Below are 18,573 nucleotides of genomic sequence, written 5' to 3'. Positions count from 1 at the left end.
TGATGCATTGGGACTCAAACTCAATGCCTCACTCATATAAAGGCATGTTAGGCCATAATGAGTTGGGACTCGAACCCAACTCTTATCATCATAGAGCAGCAGGACTTGATCCCGATGTCTTACCATCATAGAGCATTGCGACTTGAACTCATTGAAGTTGATATCATTAATATCAAAAGAGAAAGACAATTTCAAATAAGAAGGAAATGCTTACCTCTTGAGTTAAACTCTTCATAATGTCAATTGGATCTGATTCTCAACAATAGACTTTCGTTTACTTAAATCAGTTAAGTAATTATTGTCAAATAGATATATGAAAATACAAAATATTATTGAAACTTCACATATTGTCTTTGCTGCAATAAGCCCACTTCAAGATGAAAGTGATATGATCATAACATTAAGGAAAAATGATGTATCAAATAAAATAATAGTATTGCTAGTTACCATGCACTTTTGTGGAAACTAAGTATTATGCTCTCTAAAAAATCAAAGAGATACGTCAAAACCTTTAAGACAATCAGAAAATCAAATTAAATAGTGGGCAAATCTCTGTCTACTATCTACTACTATATGCTTTCCATATAGAAATGATTCAACATGTTAATTTGATAATAACTATCATTGAAAATTTTGGTGTATTACATGCTTCTTATACTAATATTCTATCTTATTAAAATAAAATAGTTACATTTATTATTATTATTATATTTGACCGTAAACTAATGTATAATCATTATACTAGGCATACTAAAATCGCATTATAAAGTAAAACCCATAAGCATAAACAATAAAGTATCATTTCCGTTGATTATTTAGTCTACTGCATGCCACCTATTATTTTATTCATGAAAGTTTAATAGTACTGTATTCATGAACAAAAATGATGTTTAAGTTTATATTATGATGAAACATCACAACAAAACAAAAATAAAGGAACCAACATTCATTCGGCAGAATATACTCACATGTATATCTGATATCAAAATCTAAAAGAAGTATTAGGCTTGATAATTTGATCATCCAGGTATACCTCATTAGAAGTGGAATTCAACCTTTGAGGTTAGAGACTTCGTGCTGATAACGTATTAAGAAACTTAGCTCAAAGTAACAATATAGAACAAGAAAAACAAGATAAGAGATATAGAGAGAAAGAGAGGAGAGATTCTTATTTCTTCCATGTATTCAAGTGTTTTCCAAGTGTATACAATATCACTTCTCATCCTCTATTTATAGAATTACATAGAAGTATACAAAAGAATGGTATTAAACATTTGAGATCATGGAAGAGATCATGGAGAAGTTATGGAGGTGTGGGAGTTACACAATAATGGTGAGAAGTAGTGGGAGTTAGCTACATAATGGAGAAGAGTAGTGAGAGTTATATTTGATTAGTGGACATCCATATAGATATGTAATTCATAACACTTAGGTCATTTTTAGTATCTTCAAGTGTTATAGTTAATTGAGATCTAAAAGGGTGAGGTAGCGTTATCATTAGACATGACTATGGGTGGCAAACTAGCAGGTCGGGTCGGATATGGGCGAGTCAAAATGGGTAATGCAAAAGCGGATAAATTATTCGACTTGACCCATATTTAGTACGGATATAAAACGTGATACCGGCAGATAATAAGTCGAGGTTTATCAAATGTAATAGTTAAACACATTAGGTAGCCATTAGTTATCTATTAGTTATCCATTTTCTAAGTGGATAAAATATGGTTCTTATTCATATTTGACCGTTTTTAAAAAGTTCATTATCCAACCCATTTTTAATGAATAATATGGGTGGATAACTGTTTTCTTTTAACCATTTTGCCACCACTAGACATGACTGTAACATTCTGAATAGCTATAAAGTGTGAAGGGATCAAATTCAAAGCAAAATGTGATGTTAAATAAGAAAAAAAGGAACACTTGGCACAAGAAGAAGGTATGCAGCGAGAGATCAAACAAGGCTGATTGCAACATCTATTTTTGGAACCTTGGCTTACATTACGTCATGCTTACTATGCCAAGAATTTTAGTGTTGCACTTGCAGTGAACTGTTACTAGTAAATGGCAACTCCAAAACACTTGTACATACCTACAGAAACACCTGTACAGATAACATAATCTAAAATCTCAATTTCTCCAGTCATCTAATCTCATGAACACCTCTAAATCAATACTAAAATTTTACACTAGCCAGTTGCTGGGAGCTACAAAAGTTTGTCTGAATCCCATCCTTGAAACGATTTGAAGTTTAAACTCCTCCAGCCTGACAATTTTCGTGTATAATAGCAGTTCTTAGATTTGAGGAAGCCTCATATTGACTCTAAATACGTTCATACTTCAGCAAAACAGCTCCTGAACGACCATGACACATCCTTTCGAAGCATTTGCTATATCTCCAGAGTACGTAATAGTCTCAGCTATTCAAATCATTTCGAACTTTCTGCTACTCTCCACACCAGAAAATGAGAGAATGAGAAAATTATGATACTTTGTTAAATGACAGGTTGAACTTGCAGCAATGAAGATTCCCGCATTGAAGTTTAAAAGTTCCACCGATCCAATTGAAGTTTGGCTTCAGCCATGTCTTTCTGGGCCTTCTTCCTCCGATAAAATATTGGGCAGTCCCGACTGGTCAAAATCAGGATCATTAGAAGAATGAAGGGGGATAGAAGCAATGAGAGGAATAACCAGCAATGGCAAGAGTCCATTATTGTCCAAAATAAAAATGCAAATCTTTAGGGCATGGATTGAAATTAAATCTGAAACGATATAAAAAAAAAACCACACATCACAATAAAGTAGAGAGCTATACGAACCTAGTGCATAGGACATCCTGATGGAGAGAGCCTTGGCATTCTTGGCATTGTGTCCATAGCCTCCCAAAAAGCTTCTCTAGTTCAGCCACTGCATACAGTTGTACACAGTTATCAAGCAATTATAGCTCTCTGTCCTTCCCTAGAGAAATCTGAATAAAAATACCACATCTTTTTGGGAAATGAGCAAAAAATAAAAAGGTATTAGCAATGGGGATGTACCATTAGTTACGGATCTGCAATAAAGTTCAGCTTCTCTTCCTTTGCAGTGATTGCACAGAGTTCTATCAGAACCACTGGATGAAGGAGCAGAGAAGTTAATAAACTATTCTGCAACATTTACTATAGCTTTTCCCAGAAATAAGCAAGCAACACATCCGCTCAGCTGGCTCTCTCGATCGATCGATCTCGAGAGAAGGACGGGGGGCGGTGTTTAAGTGATAAAAACAAAATTGTCTGCAAGCCTCTAAGAGCCTTCACAATGCTATGATCCACTTGGTCCTATTTCACCTTACAACTTTTTTGCCAGAGAAATACAAAACTCCATTTTATATATAAATGATCATTTCATAACTGTAAGGTAGTCTCAACACTCCCACCTACTCATGTCACCAGTAAAGCATGAAATTCGGCAAGGAATGGCTGCTATACTGCCTCTTCCAGGATATCTTACTTACAAAGGGAACTTAAAATTAGTAATTGAGCAAATTTTAGATCTACAGATTGGAGAAGGACCACAATTAGGCAGATGCTTTTAGCAATGATTCGAAATACTATGTCTGTAACTCACAAGTCAAGGAGAATGTTGAGAGGAAGGCATCATTTCCCTTAGATATAAAACAGAAACTTCTCTTGTAAAATCTTGTTGAAATTACTGCCTCAACGGCTGGAAATTTTGGATAACTGCTGAAGTTCAAAATCTGCTCAAAGCAAGGAAGTTGTTGAGATAAATAAGCCTTGCAACTGTTAGCAGAATCTTATCTTTCTGTTGCTATTTGTTAGGATATAGCTGTTAGGGATAATCTGCTGCTGATTTTTCTGCTTTGCTTTAGAGCTTTTCAGTTATAAATTCTTGTATAAATATGGCTTTGATTATTGAATAAAATTATGAGCAGAATATTCATATCTCCTTTATTCCTTTGCTTATATCTTGCTTTATTGATGATTGCACCAGATATTGTTGGATTTATTTTTTGAATTTTAAATCTGAGGTTGCTGGTGTATTTTGGAAATATAAGGCTTTGGTGGAAAATCAGAGTGGCTGCAAAATTCAGATGGGAAGAACAGATAATGGAACTGAGCATACTTCAGAAAAGTTTAACCAGTTTTGTGATGAAGCGGGAATTGAGCATCAGCTAACGGCACCATACACTCATCAATAAAATGGAGTAGTAGAGAGGAAAAATAGGACCTTAATGGAAATGACAAGGTGTTTACTCCATGAAAAAGGGTTACCTAAGCAATTTTGGGCAGAAGCTGCAAATACTGCAGTATTTTTGCTAAACAGATTGCCAACCAAAGCTTTGCAGAAGAAGACTCCCTTTGAGGCTTGGTTTGTTTACAAACCTATGCTAACAAATCTGAAAGTTTTTGGTTGTCTTTCTTTCTCTTATGTACCTCAGGTGAAAAGAGATAAGCTAGATAAGAAGGCTGAACCTGGAATTTTTGTAGGACAAAGCAATATCTCAAAAGCTTACAGGATCTATCAACCTCAAAATGACAAAGTTGTTGTTAGCAGGGATGTCAAGTTCTTGGAGAATGACACCTGGAACTGGAAAGATGGTGAAAAACAGAAAAATCTAGAGTGTCTAGATGAAGATGTTGATGATGTACCTGTCCGAGGCACAAGACCACTTTCTGATATATATCAAAGGTGTAATGTTGCTATTTTAGAACCTGTAGGATTTCCAGAAGCTGCCAAAGATGAGAAATGGAGGGCTGCAATGCAGGAGGAGCTGAAAATGATAGAAAAGAACAACACATGGGAGCTAGTTGATAGACCATCACACAAGAAAGCTATTGGAGTCAAGTGGGTTTATAGAACCAAGCTCAACCCTGATGGTTCCGTAAACAAATACAAAGCCAGACTAGTTGTGAAAGGGTATGCGCAAATGTTTGGAGTGGATTTTTCAGAAACTTTCGCTCCTGTTGCTCGCTTGGATACAGTGAGAATGCTACTAGCTTTATCAGCTCAACATGCATGGAAGATCCACCAACTTGATGTGAAATCTGCTTTCCTCAATGGTCACCTTGAAGAAGAAATCTTTGTAGAACAACCTGAAGGTTTTTCTGTGAAAGGTAAAGAAGACAAGGTATATCTATTAAAGAAGGCGTTATATGGGTTAAAGCAAGCTCCTAGAGCTTGGTATAGTAGGATTGATGCTCATCTTCTCAGTTTAGGCTTTCAGAAAAGTTTGAGTGAGTCCACACTGTATATCCGGAAGGAAGAAACATATTTAACTATTATCTCTCTATATGTTGATGATTTATTAGTTACAGGTAGCAGTTCAGACTTAATCAGTCAGTTTAAGACTGAAATGAAGGAGGTCTTTGAGATGACAGACCTTGGTGAGATGTTCTACTTCCTTGGGATGGAAGTTCAGCAAAAACAAAATGAGATTTTTATATGCCAGCAGAAATATGCCAAAGAAATACTGAAAAAGTTCAAAATGGAGGATTGCAAGCCTATGACAACTCCTATGAATCAAAAGGAGAAGTTTTGCAAAGAAGATGGAGCTGAAAAGATTGATGAAGGACCTTACAGGAGCTTGATAGGTTGCCTGATGTACTTGACTGCAACAAGGTCAGATATTGTTCATTCTGTGAGTTTACTTTCGAGGTATATGCACTGTGCCAGTGAAATTCATTTTCAAGCAGCTAAACGTATTATTAGATATGTCAAAGGTACTGTTAATTTTGGCATCATGTTCAAAAGAGCCTTAGACTTTCAGTTTCATGGATATTCTGATAGAGATTGGGCGGGCTGCTTAGATGATATGAGAAGCACTTCAGGTTATTGTTTCAGTTTTGGTTCTGGTGCATTCTCTTGGTGTTCAAAGAAGCAAGATGTAGTTGCTCAATCTACAGCTGAAGCAGAGTATGTTTGCATCAGCTGTGAATCAAGCTCTTTGGGTTAGGAAACTGCTGGCAGATTTGTACATGGAGCAAAAGAAAAGCACTGGAATCTTTGTTGATAATCAAGCTGCAATTTCTATTGCAAATAATCCTGTGTTCCATGGGAAGACAAAACATTTCAAGATCAAGCTTTATTTCTTAAGAGAAGTGCAGAAGAATGGAGAGGTAGCTTTAGTATATTGCAAAACTTGGTGTTGCTGCTCTTGAGTCAAGGAGGAGTGTTGAAATTACTGCCACAACAGCTGGAAATTTTGGATAACTGCTGAAATTCAAAATCTGCTCAAAGCAAGGAAGTTGTTGAGATAAATAAGCCTTGTAACTGTTAGCAAAATCTTATCTTTCTGTTGCTATTTGTTAGGATATAGCTGTTAGGGATAATCTGCTGCTGATTTTTCTGCTTTTCTTTAGAGCTTTTCAGTTATAAATTCTTGTATAAATATGGCTTTGATTATTGAATAAAATTATGAGCAGAATATTCATATCTCCTTTATTCCTTTGCTTATATCTTGCTTTATATTCCAACAAATCTAAAGGGACAAGAAAGAAAAAGTGCACCTGATTAATGCTTTGCATCCAATGCAAGTGAGTTGCTTCTTAGCAAATTTCATAATACCACTGTTTGAAGGGGTCGATATTGAGATCGATCTTGTGTGACTTCCTTGAAGAAGCTCTTTACTTGCATTCTTCAGTATTGGCTCAAAAATCCTCAGAAGGGGCTGATATAAAATATATTTGTTAAAAGCAGATAGAATGAATTTGTTAAGTTAAAGACAAATCTAGCCATACTGACCTTACTAATTTGATTTTCAAGATAGTAATGAGGATCTATAGGTATGTTGTTCTCTAATACGTAAATAGGGTCCTCTGACTTTTCATATGCCTGCTTGTCATAACATAACCATGATTTGACACATTCACAAAATGGAGCTTGTTATCACATATTAAATCAGTGGGACGATTACCTTGGAACCTTTTGCAGCTTTAATGATGACGTAAGGTACTCTATCACCAATATGAGGAGCAGTAGCAGCATCTCGCTACGTCAAAAAAAAAGTTTTTCATCAATTTCATTTTTATGGTGCACGAAAAGCATAAGAATCCTAGAAATGTGGTTTCTGCAAGTTCCAGAATAGTTCAGTGGGCAGATCTTCTGCCATTTAAACGTATTCAGAAGGAGGATAGCTGAAAGCTATTATTTTTTTTGGCAATAAGAGCATAGAATAGGTTGACAATTAAATCAGCACTCCGGCTTTAAATAACTAGACTGCAGGGATGTAATGGTCCAACCTACAAATAGATAAAAGAAATAAACAAACAAAAAAGTGATAATTACTCCTAGTTTTGCTTCAATAAAAGATTATAAGTGCATATAGGTTTGAAAGCAATGAAGGCTCGATTTTGGAAGAAAGTTTGAAATCTCTGAAAAGAGAAATCACACCCTTATATTTAATAGGTTCAAGAGTTGAGCCCCTTTCCTGAAAATACTTGCAAGTATCTTTCTCAGCCAAAGAGTCTGTTTTAACTATATATACAGAAGAACTATAATGTAAAGATTTATGATTTTCAAATTGAAATAGAGCAAATTGTCTAAGAGAAACTTGACTCCTGTGACGGGCTATATTTCTATCTTAGGTTGGGAAAGAATCTGAGCATCTAACCCAAAACCTTAAGGCAATGAGTGGACTGACCCATGACATTATAAATCCCTTTAGAAACTCTTATACAACCAATAAAGGACAAGTGTATGCTTAACTCCCTCCTGCAAGTGTAACTCGGTTCTAGAGTTTACACTTGGATTTTCAAAAACATTCTTCTTTTTTCTTTAAGAAGACTGAAGAATGGACCTGAAGTAGTAGCAGAGCAGGTAGAAGTGTGAGCCTGAAGCCAAGGAAGAGACAATAGGCTAAGAAATGGGTTTGGAGTAGAGAGACTGAGTAGGTTCGATAGGCTATGGAATGGACATGAACAAAAGTTAGTGATTCATGGGCTGAATAGAGAGAAAGAGAAGTCCGAAGAGATACAATATTAGCGAGAAAGGGTTATGAAACCAGGCTTACCAAAGTTTGATTCTAATACCATATGAAAGAACTGGCCATCCAAACCAAGACCTTAGACAATGAGTTTAGTGGCCCATGACATCATAAATTTCTTTGACACTCGTATAAAATCAGGGACAAGGGTATGCGCTAACATAGCCATAGGCGTATCTACATGGTAACAAGGAAGGATGTTCAACCGAATCCCCTTCGCGGAATACTTCACTAATTTTCTATGTGAAATTTCACAAAATAACACTATTATTCAACATATACGTTAGTTTGAACACTCTTGATCCAAGAAAAAACGCCGGTACAACGGGGAAGGGGGTTAAAGATAAGTGAATTGTCAAGTGTTCGATTCTTGCCTTCCTCTATGCACATTTTTTTCCATTTACATAGAGTTGTTTTACCATTTTTGTCATAATTTCATCAAGGGACACACAGAGTCTTTGTTGCTTTTTAACATTTGTGTTAGAATAGTTATGTGAATATATGTAATTAGTCCTAGTCTCTTATGTAATAGGAGTAGGTTATGTGTTATGTATACATATATATAGGGCTCACTGTAACATAGAATATTAATCAACAATATTTTTCTCCCATGCATTCTCATATGGTATCAGAGCATTGGTGAGATAATTATCGTTGTGTATCATTCCAACAACATCCGGGAATAAATCAGTCGTCAGCGACGACCAAACCCCGGTGAAGATCTCCAGCAGATAACGTCACACGCGCCGTCATGCACCCCCCGCAGTTAGGGTTCCGGTGAGAGTCGCGCGTGAGGTCTTTTTCCGGCATCTTTCAAGTCTGATTTTTCTTCTGGGCAGGTCGCCTGCCTTTTCCGACTAGACCTTTCGAGATTTTGTGGTTTCTCAGTTACCAGAAAAGTGTTTTCCCGCAAGAGCAGTGGTTTTTCCGGCGAGAGCAGTGGTCTGTCACTGTTTTGCTCACTTTTCCGGCCACCTTGTTCACATACAAAGGTCACCTGTTGATTCCGATCTCAGTCATTTAATTTCCACTACTTTGTTGACTTCAATTTGCTTTCGACGATGATCTGAGAAGTACAGCAGTGTCCAATTATTATAATAGTTTGGTCCCAATTTCTAATTGCTTGATTTGAGGGTATCCCATCACTAATGGTAATCTTCATCAGATATTTGGCTTTGATCTCTCTTAAGTTCATTATAATGTCACTCAGATCTGATGTTTTTGGCTCAAATACTGTTTGATCCTATACTTCGAATGTTCATATGGTATCTTTATCAGATTATATCGAGTTCCTTCAATATAAAGCACGTAAGCAGATACCTTCTGAGATAGCTTCTGTAGCTCAAACAGGTAATAGCGTGACTTGTGTCTCTCAATCATCTTCTTCTTCCGGCTCTTGGGTCATTGATTCGGGTGCATATTATCATATTTCTGGTAACAAATCTTTTTCACTAGTATTTCATATTCTCAATCTCTTCCAATAGTCACAATGGTCAATGGGTCTCAAACCATGGCAACAGCAATAGGTCAAGAAAGTCCACTTCCTTCCTTACCTTTAGATTCAATTTTTATGTTCCTGGTAGTCCTTTTAATCTCACAGCCGTTAGTCGCTTAGCCAAATCACTTAAATGTGTTGTTTTATTTCTTGATGACCTTGTTTTATACAGGAATGCAGCACGGGGCGGATCATTGGTGGTATCGGACATGAATCAGATGGACTTTATTACCTTATTCTTACAAAATCACATGGACTCACATCTTGTCTTCCTTCAATAACTTGTCTTGTTACTGATTCACCAGATTTGGGGCATCCCAGTTTGTCAAAACTTCAGAAAATGGTACCTGGCTTATCTCATTTGTCCACTCTAGAGTGTGAGTCATATCAGCTCAGTAAGCATACCCGCTTCCATTTCCCCCGGCGCCTTGATAATAGAGCAGAGTCACCTTTTACTTTAGTCCATTCAGATGTTTGGGGTCCTAGTCGGGCCAGCTCTACCTTGGGATTCCGCTACTTTGTCAGTTTCATTTAGGAGTGGCAAATGGGTGGGTCGGGTCGAATTTGGTTCGGGTTGAAAACGGGTAATGAAAAAACGGATCAATTATCCGACCCGACCCATATTTAATACGGATAAAAAACAGGTTAACCGACAGATAATATGGGTTACCCATATTATCCACGACTTCTTGTATATGATCACTTTTGGGAGAATTCTTAGTCTCTCTAACTTGAGGAACCCCTAATTTGAGGCTTTACAAATGTAAAAATTAGACCCATTGGTTATCCATTGGTTACTCATTGGTTATCCATTTTCTAAACGGATAATATGATTTTTATCCATATTTGACCCGTTTTTAAAAAGTTCATTATCCAACCCATTTTTAGTGGATAATATGGGTGGTTAACTGTTTTCTTTGAACCATTTTGCTACCCCTAGTTTCATTGATGATTATTCCAGGTGCACTTGGATATTTTTGATGAAAAATCGATCTGAGTTGTTTTCTATTTTCCAGACCTTCCACGCTGAAATTTAAAATCAATTTGGGGTTTCCATCCGCACATTTCGTAGTGATAATGCCCTAGAGTATTTATCTTCCCCATTTCAGCAGTTTATGAACTCTCATAGAATTATTCATCAAACATCTTGTCCGTACACATCCCAACAAAAAGGGGTAGCTAAAAGAAAGAATAGACATCTTATTGAAACTGCTCGTACCCTACTCATACAATCTCATGTTCCGTTGCGTTTTTTGGGGATGCAATTCTTACATCTTGCTATCTTATTAATCGTATGTCATTTTCAGCTATCCAGAATCAAGTTCCATTCTCTGTCCTATTTCCCCACTTAGTTTTGTTCTCCCCTCCGCCCCGTGTCTTTGGGAGCACGTATTTTTGTTCATAACCTACTCCTATTATATAAGGGACTAAGACTTATTACATATATTCACATAACTATTCTAACAGGTGAAGCACTATCTCATCCCGGGTGGCAACAGGCTATGATTGACGAGATGTCTGCTTTACACACGAGTGGTACTTGGGAGCTTATTCCTCTTCCTTCGGGTAAATCGACTATTGGTTGTCGTTGGGTATATGTAGTCAAAGTTGGTCCAGATGGCCAGGTTGATCGACTTAAGGCTTGTCTTGTTGCCAAAGGGTATACTCAGTTATTTGGACTCGATTACAGTGATACTTTCTCTCCCGTGGCTAAAATAGCATCAGTCCGCCTTTTTCTATCCATGGTTGTTGTTCGTCATTGGCCTCTCTATCAGTTGGACATTAAGAATGCTTTTCTTCACGATGACCTTGAGGATGAGGTTTATATGGAGCAACCACCTGGTTTTGTTGCTCAGGGGAATCTAGTTGCCTTGTATGTCGGTTGCGTCGGTCCCTCTATGGTCTAAAGCAATCTCTTCGAGCCTGGTTTGGTAAGTTCAGCACAGTTATTTAGGAGTTTGGCATAACTCGTAGAGAAGCTGATCACTCTGTGTTTTATCGGCATTCTGCTTCAAATCTCTGTATTTATCTGGTCGTTTATGTTGACGATATTGTTATTACCGGCAATGATTAGGATGATATTAGTAAGTTGAAGCAACATTTCTTTCAGCACTTTCAGACTAAGGATCTGGGCAGATTAAAGTATTTTCTGGGTATTAAGGTCGCTCAGTCTAGCTCAGGTATTGTGATCTCAGAACGGAAGTATGCCTTAGATATTTTTGAGGAGACAGGAATGACAGGTTTTAGACCTGTTGACGCTCTGATGGATTCGAATTCTAAACTTTTGCCAGGACAGGGGAAGCCTCTTAGCGATCCTGCAAGATATAGGCTGTTGGTTAGTAAATTAAATTACCTCACAGTGACTAGACCTGACATTTCCTTTCCTGTGAGTGTTGTGAGTCAGTTTATGGATTCTCCTTGTGATAGTCATTGGGATGCAGTTATCCGCATTCTTCGATATATAAAATCAGCTCCAGGCAAAGGTTTATTGTTTGAGGATCGAGGCCATGAGCAGATCATTGGATACTCAGATGCTGATTGGGCAAGATCACCTTCTGATAGACGTTCTACGTCTGGATATTGAGTCTTAGTAGGATGAAATTTGGTGTCTTGGAAGAGCAAGAAACAGAATGTGGTTGCCCGGTCTAGTGCAGAAGCAGAATATCGAGCAATGGCTATGGCGACATGTGAGCTAATTGGGATCAAACAGTTGCTCAAAGAGTTGAAATTTGGTGAGATTAGTCAGATGGGACTTGTGTGTGATAATCAAGCTGCTCTTCATATTGCATCAAATCCTGTGTTCCATGAGAGAACTAAACACATTGAGATTGACTGTCACTTTGTTAGAGAAAAGATACTCTCGGGAGATACTGCTATAAAATTTGTGAAATCGAATGATCAGCTTGCAGATATTTTCACCAAGTCCCTCATTGGTCCTCGTATTAACTACATATGTAACAAGCTCGGTACATATGATTTATATGCACCAGCTTGAGGGGAGTGTTAGAATAAGTTATGTGAATGTAATAGGAATAGGTTATGTGTTATGTATACATACAAATAAGGCTTATCGTAACATAGAATACTAATTAATAATATTTTTCTCCCTGTGCATTCTCACAATTTGCTTCATTTTTCAACATTAACACCCCCCCCCAACTTCACTTATTTTTACTCAAGCCTCACGTTTCTTTTACCGTTCTTCGACTTCTTTCTTCTTCTTTTTCTTTTAGGTACTATTGTTAGAATATTTAAAATATGTATATTAGCGATATGTACATTTGGTGTGTTTTAGCCAAGTTTTGTAACTGAACATCTTCCTAAATGGAGTATATTGTTAAATTTTTTGTAAACATCCTTAGTTGGCCTTTTTAAAATTATTTTGTGATATTTGCATTTCGCGTTAGCTTTTTAAATTAAAAAAGAAAAGTTACTTCAAAACAACGTAGCAATGTATTAGTTTGATCTAACATATTATTAATTTAATTTTAAACAATAGTTCATTTTGTATTTTACTTTAATATTTTTTATGTAAACCCCATTATCTATAAATGTCGCCGAATAAAAAATATTTCTTCAAATCTTAAAACTCCTTGCTAAAAATCCTGGATCGGCCACTGAACATAGCTCATGCAGTAAAGAAAATGTTGGAGCTATTAATGTTCCAACAAATTTTTAAGCAGTGTAGAAGAGGAACAGGAACGAGAACAATCCCGAAGTTGTTATACCCAATATAGTGTTGTTCAGCACATTAGTTGCGCCAACCGTATCAGATGCTACAAGATAACATCACAATATCATTTTAGATTTGTCTCCTAAAGTAGGATAACTTTATTGGCAGTGTTCATCAGAAAGGTAAAAATGTGCTCACTTCTTTTCACAATCACACTCAGTTCAAACAGGTTAGGTTGCAAAAAATTGCAGAAAAGCACAAAAAGTTGAATGTTAGCTGTACATTAAACATATAAGTCCAAAGGATGAACAGCTGATGCTGAATTTACTCGATCGTATTAGAGGTTGGATGCTGATTAGGGGGGGCTAAATGCCTAAATGCATCATAAGGTAGACTAAGCAGAAGAACTGAGAGAACTTTTGAAGCTCGTACAGATGAATATTACAACTGATCCTTTTTCATGCTGAAGTGACCAGAATTAGTCATATAAATAGGACTGGAGAATTTGGTTAAATAACTAATGAACAGTTTGAAACTTTTGCATTATCTTTTACAAACTTGAGAAATACAAAGCAGTTGGCAGCTAGTTTGTATGATTAACAGCAAATTCGAGAAGTACCGGAATAATTGGCACAAAAACCCACAGAATTTCACAAAAGTTGAGCTACTTACAACAAGACAACATAAATATAATGATCTCTGATCTAAGGCTTATCTAGAATTATGAGTATTAAAACCACATAAGTTTTGGATGAGAACAGCCTTGCCACCAGAAATAAGGAACAAATGCCAAACATAATGAGAATGCAATTTAAAAGCGGAACTTAACGGCTTAAGTTGAATAAATTTCAACCAGCAAATACTTTTGAGCAAGATGCTAGAGATCAATCTTTACAGACAAAGGACACAAGTAACTGAACCCTCTTGAAGATATTAAACCAAGAATAGAATGATAATAATTTCCACTAACCTTTTAAGAAATACACAAATAAATAAAGTTTTACCAACCTTGCGCATTCGCTCTGCAAGTTCAACATGTGCTGCCTTTACTTCATAATCATCTCCCGTTTTTGTCAGACCCTATTGAACTTAAGTAGTTAGAAAATGCTAAACTAACAATTCTGAAATATTCAAACAAGTTGCAAGAAGCAAAAGCCCCATGTTCACCTTATTTAAGTGTATTCTCACCTTAGTAATAACCAAAAGAGATAAATCCATGCGGTTCATGAGAAGATCTGAGATAGTATTCTTGACATATTGAACAGCACCAGGAACATCTCTGTCCATTAGTATTTTATGAAGGCACTCGGTTACAAGGTTCTTGACCAAGAGACAATTATCCCTCCTAACAGTTTCAATCCCTGTTGAAAATTGGTAAAACTGTAACAATTCATCATCACAATATGCACATAATGAATGAAGAAATAGAGTAACAATAATTAAATTATAGGTAACACATTTTGTTTGCTATTTTCAAGGATAACGTAACGAATGAAGGTTGCTGTTGGAGGGTGAGAGAAGTTTCAAGGATATGCCGACGATGAAAAAGGCTAGGTAGTGACCAGCTCACCTTTAGCGTCCATTTTGTCATGTTTGTCTGGATTTGTCCATAGAAGGCCAGCATATCTCTTCTTGCTAATCAGCAGATATGGATAATATATCTTCTCAAATTCAAGTCTTATTGGCTGAAATCAATATGCCACCACAGGACAGAAGGGTGAAATGAAGAAAGAAGAAATTTGACAGAAGATGAGATTAAAATAACATCAGTCCACTGATGAGAACAAATCTCAATATTGTAACATTTTCGAAATCTATTTTAGCAATAAACGTGGCAAGGAATCTCACAAGTTAACAAGCTTCCACACTAGAATACCATAAGCCACGATATTTTAATTGCATCAAGTTGAAAAAGAAGTTATAGTTGTACTACAAATCAGAAAGAAGTTATACTGATTGAGAACATAAAGTTTTCTGGTTTCTGATGCTTTTTCAGTTATTCCTCTTCATGATATACCCTAATTAAAAATATGATATAACCATGAGAAACTACAGAACCACCTACTGGGCATTATCAGAGAGCAATAAATGACAAGCTGAATAAAGAGTACAAAGACTTCATAGATAACACACTAGTGGCATGTATTACTGTTAAAGCAGACTCAGACTTATTGCAAGACAAAATGATAGCCAAAGAAGAACAAGAAATAGCACTGAGGTTACTTATCTCGAAAAGTGTTTAGATACTACTGATAAAAAAAGTGATTAAATACAACTAAATCTACTGATTTAGAAAAGCTCCAAAGGTAAAACATGGCCAGTCCCCCGTGTTTCAAAAACCATACCTGCAATGGAATATCATTTAATTGATCGATGACAGATATTCAGCAGAAAAAGGCAATCGTGTTCTCATCAATTTCTAAAAGAGGATTGTCCACTGAATTCATGTAGAAGAAAAAGAACCCCAAATATACGAAAATAAAAGAGAAGGTTGGGACACACTTTGATAAATGTCTCGCTAATGTAGTCAGCAGCTTCTCTACCCAATTTCATAGCCTCTTCCACAGTAGGCACACCAAACTGCACCATCACCGAATCTGTATCTCCATATATAACCTGATATCATGAAACAATCACAATAAGAGAAACAATTTTTTGATAAAGTTAATAACTGTTGCTGTAAAGGAAATCCTGACATACAAGATGTATGCCATGTATAGAGTTTTATCACACATGCTTTTTATAATGAACATAAGTAGTCAACAATGACAAGGATATCATGTGTTCCAAGAATATGCAAGAAAACGAAAATGTTCTAGAAGTCCTTAATGGGTATTTTCTATTCACTCGAACACCCTTCTATCCTCTCCATACTGTCCCCACAAGAGCCAATACAGCTAATTCCTCGCTCTTCTTCTCTGCCTCTTCCTTCAGAATTTCCACCCTAGCAGCATACATGTAATATTTCTTGACATCATCATTCAACTCCAAACATGTCCCACACCGTACACCATAATCCATATGCAATCAGGCAATGAAGTATCAAATGCTTTGACATTTTTCCCACTTGCACATGAAGCACCAGATGATGTATAGTTTCCTTGTTAGATTAACCATGGCTTCCATGCTACTGTCCATGTGAAAAGCAACATTACTAGGTGCTCTCGAAAATATATCGATGAGTGAGGAAATCTCTTTTTACCCTTGTTAGCAATTTGTCATAAATGACTCGGTGACAACATGCCACTCCTCTATTATTCCCATTTCTTATTATTTCTGGCCATAAGCAACACTTTTTGCTTATATAGTAATCCAAGCTAGCTATTAAGCCCTAATATTTCCCAGTTTGCAAGCTTCTCCAAAAATTTAGGTCTCATGGTTCCTCCTCCATGTTCCTTACTAATAGAGCTATCTGCTAGCAAGAGATATTAACTGGCTGGAAACACATTACGTAATGGGGCATCACGCGCCAGTTCTGTTCTAAAAAAGTTGATTCTAGTTCCATTGCATTTTAAAAATATGATATTCCTCGGAAAATACTTCCATTCTTTCATTATTCCTTTCAAAAAGAACAACTTCATACAGCAAATGGGATCTCATTGGTTCCCCCCCCCTTCCCCTTTCTCTAGCTTCATCCTTGTCAACAAAACAATCTTTTTTTTTAATTGGTAACAACAAAATTTCTCTAAAACCACATGATCTCTAATTTTAGTTCTCCGCATCCATTCCATAGTAAAGCTCTATTAAACACCCTCAGATTTCTCATACCTTAATCAGATGGTAAATTTTTCACCTCCCGACTTGCTTGCATAGAAAGTTTCTTTGTGATTTCTCCAACCTCTCTGCCAGACACCCATACAAGCATTAGGAACCAATTATAAGCCAAATGCTAAACAAAATATTCCTGATCAGTGTCTCTTTTCCCCTTAATGATCTCTTTTGTCAGCCTTTTGGCTCTTTTTAACCCACAATACTGGGTTTCATACTGCATAGTCCTTGTGAGTTGCACCAAAGATGGTCCCAGTTAAGTAGCTACGATCCTGACCTTACAACTGAGAACCCTCTATCAACTGTCTGATGTTATCCACCTCACTCACTGTAGTGATTTTGCACTTCTTAGGTTTTCTTTAAACTCGATAATGCTTGAAAGTTGAGACCATAGTGGTATGCTCTACGGGTGATGGAGTTAACTCAACCCCAAAAGCTAGACCATGATGTGAGGATTGACCAAGAAGACTACATAGGGAGACAGCATCGATATCTCAAACCAATGTGGGACACTCTAAAAATGCTTACAAGATATTGATAGGAATTCTTTAGCATGTACGATTTGGAATCTAAGGAATAACAATAGATAATGTACCTCAGCATTGTGTTCATACCCCTTAAGTACTGTGAACTTGTCCTCCACAAGCTTTTTTGTCTTCTCAATCATCTGTCGACCTAGGAAGATGAAGCACATTCAGGAAACAAGTAGTTGACTTAGCTTTCTATACAACAAAGTTTCAATTGTTCAGTGTCATGCAATAAAATTGCTACTAATTATTGCATTACCATAGCTAGTAACACTTGAAGATATTTCTAAACATGGTAATTGACCGACAGTAGCTCCAGTAAACCCATATACTGAATTTGCACTAATCTGCAAAACCACAAGGCATCAGTAGCTCAATTGACCAGACTAAATTCTTTTTAGTTCTAAGGCAGTTGTAGTACCTAGAACACAGAGAACCAAAGTCATATATCTGCCAAGAAAAAGTGAGAGCAGATCACACTTAAAAAATTAGACATTCACTAACTCTACAAGAATTACCTTCAAAGCTAGCTGACGTCCATCTAAGACAGCTTTGACTAGAGGATCTTTTGCTTCCTGAAACCAAAATCTACTGTCACAACTCAATTTCAGAGGTTAACTCGATTATTAAACAGTCCATCTGTTAGATATGGAAATAGGAAGATTAAAATGTAAATAGTAGAACAGGTATAAGTGTTCCCTACCAGATTAATGTAACTATGTACACTACAAAGTGTTCCTATAAGAGTATTAAGGCGTAATATATTTGTCCACGCATTCTCTCAATCTAGTCTTCGCATAATATATTGATGTCCTTGAATATCCCCAAAGCTAGATTTCTAAAAATGGATCACAAATACTCCCAATAAAACTTTTTTTTTTAAAAGTATAGGTAAATTTTTTATATATGTTAGCACCAAGAATATGCTAGAATGAAAATCTGAGTACACCAAACTAAGTCCTCACAGGTTGTGTACAGAACTAATGAAGTCAACCCATGGCTTCTACATCATTAGTATCATTTACATTTTCCATATTACTCCAAAAAGAAAGCAAGGAAAGCAAGGAAATGCAATTAAATTTATGACTAAGAATATTCTTCTTTTTCCTTCAAAAATTTTCAGTTTCTCTCC

At 36.5% G+C, this 18,573-nt stretch overlaps 1 protein-coding gene across 1 annotated transcript in view; it reads right to left on the bottom strand.

The window, feature by feature from the left end:
* Nucleotides 1–1,939: 1,939 nt before the first annotated feature.
* Nucleotides 1,940–18,573, bottom strand: part of LOC104214586 (DNA polymerase delta catalytic subunit) — a 41,305-nt gene continuing 24,671 nt past the window's right edge. Inside the window, exons 18-30 of the mRNA XM_009764275.2 lie at nt 17,960–18,016; nt 17,701–17,788; nt 17,510–17,589; nt 15,649–15,762; nt 14,717–14,831; nt 14,335–14,507; nt 14,155–14,226; nt 6,911–6,985; nt 6,739–6,828; nt 6,504–6,664; nt 3,036–3,109; nt 2,817–2,904; nt 1,940–2,628 (exon numbers count right to left, since the gene is read on the bottom strand). Of these exons, the coding sequence (XP_009762577.1) occupies nt 2,541–2,628; nt 2,817–2,904; nt 3,036–3,109; nt 6,504–6,664; nt 6,739–6,828; nt 6,911–6,985; nt 14,155–14,226; nt 14,335–14,507; nt 14,717–14,831; nt 15,649–15,762; nt 17,510–17,589; nt 17,701–17,788; nt 17,960–18,016 (1,275 nt within the window). The 3' untranslated portion in view covers nt 1,940–2,540. The remainder of the gene's footprint in view (nt 2,629–2,816; nt 2,905–3,035; nt 3,110–6,503; nt 6,665–6,738; nt 6,829–6,910; nt 6,986–14,154; nt 14,227–14,334; nt 14,508–14,716; nt 14,832–15,648; nt 15,763–17,509; nt 17,590–17,700; nt 17,789–17,959; nt 18,017–18,573) is intronic.

This window comes from Nicotiana sylvestris, chromosome 12 (genome assembly GCF_000393655.2).
Source record: "Nicotiana sylvestris chromosome 12, ASM39365v2, whole genome shotgun sequence".
NCBI classification, from domain to species: domain Eukaryota; kingdom Viridiplantae; phylum Streptophyta; class Magnoliopsida; order Solanales; family Solanaceae; genus Nicotiana; species Nicotiana sylvestris.
The sequence above is the reverse complement of the archived record's forward strand: the minus strand, read 5'-3'. Positions and strand labels throughout refer to the sequence as shown.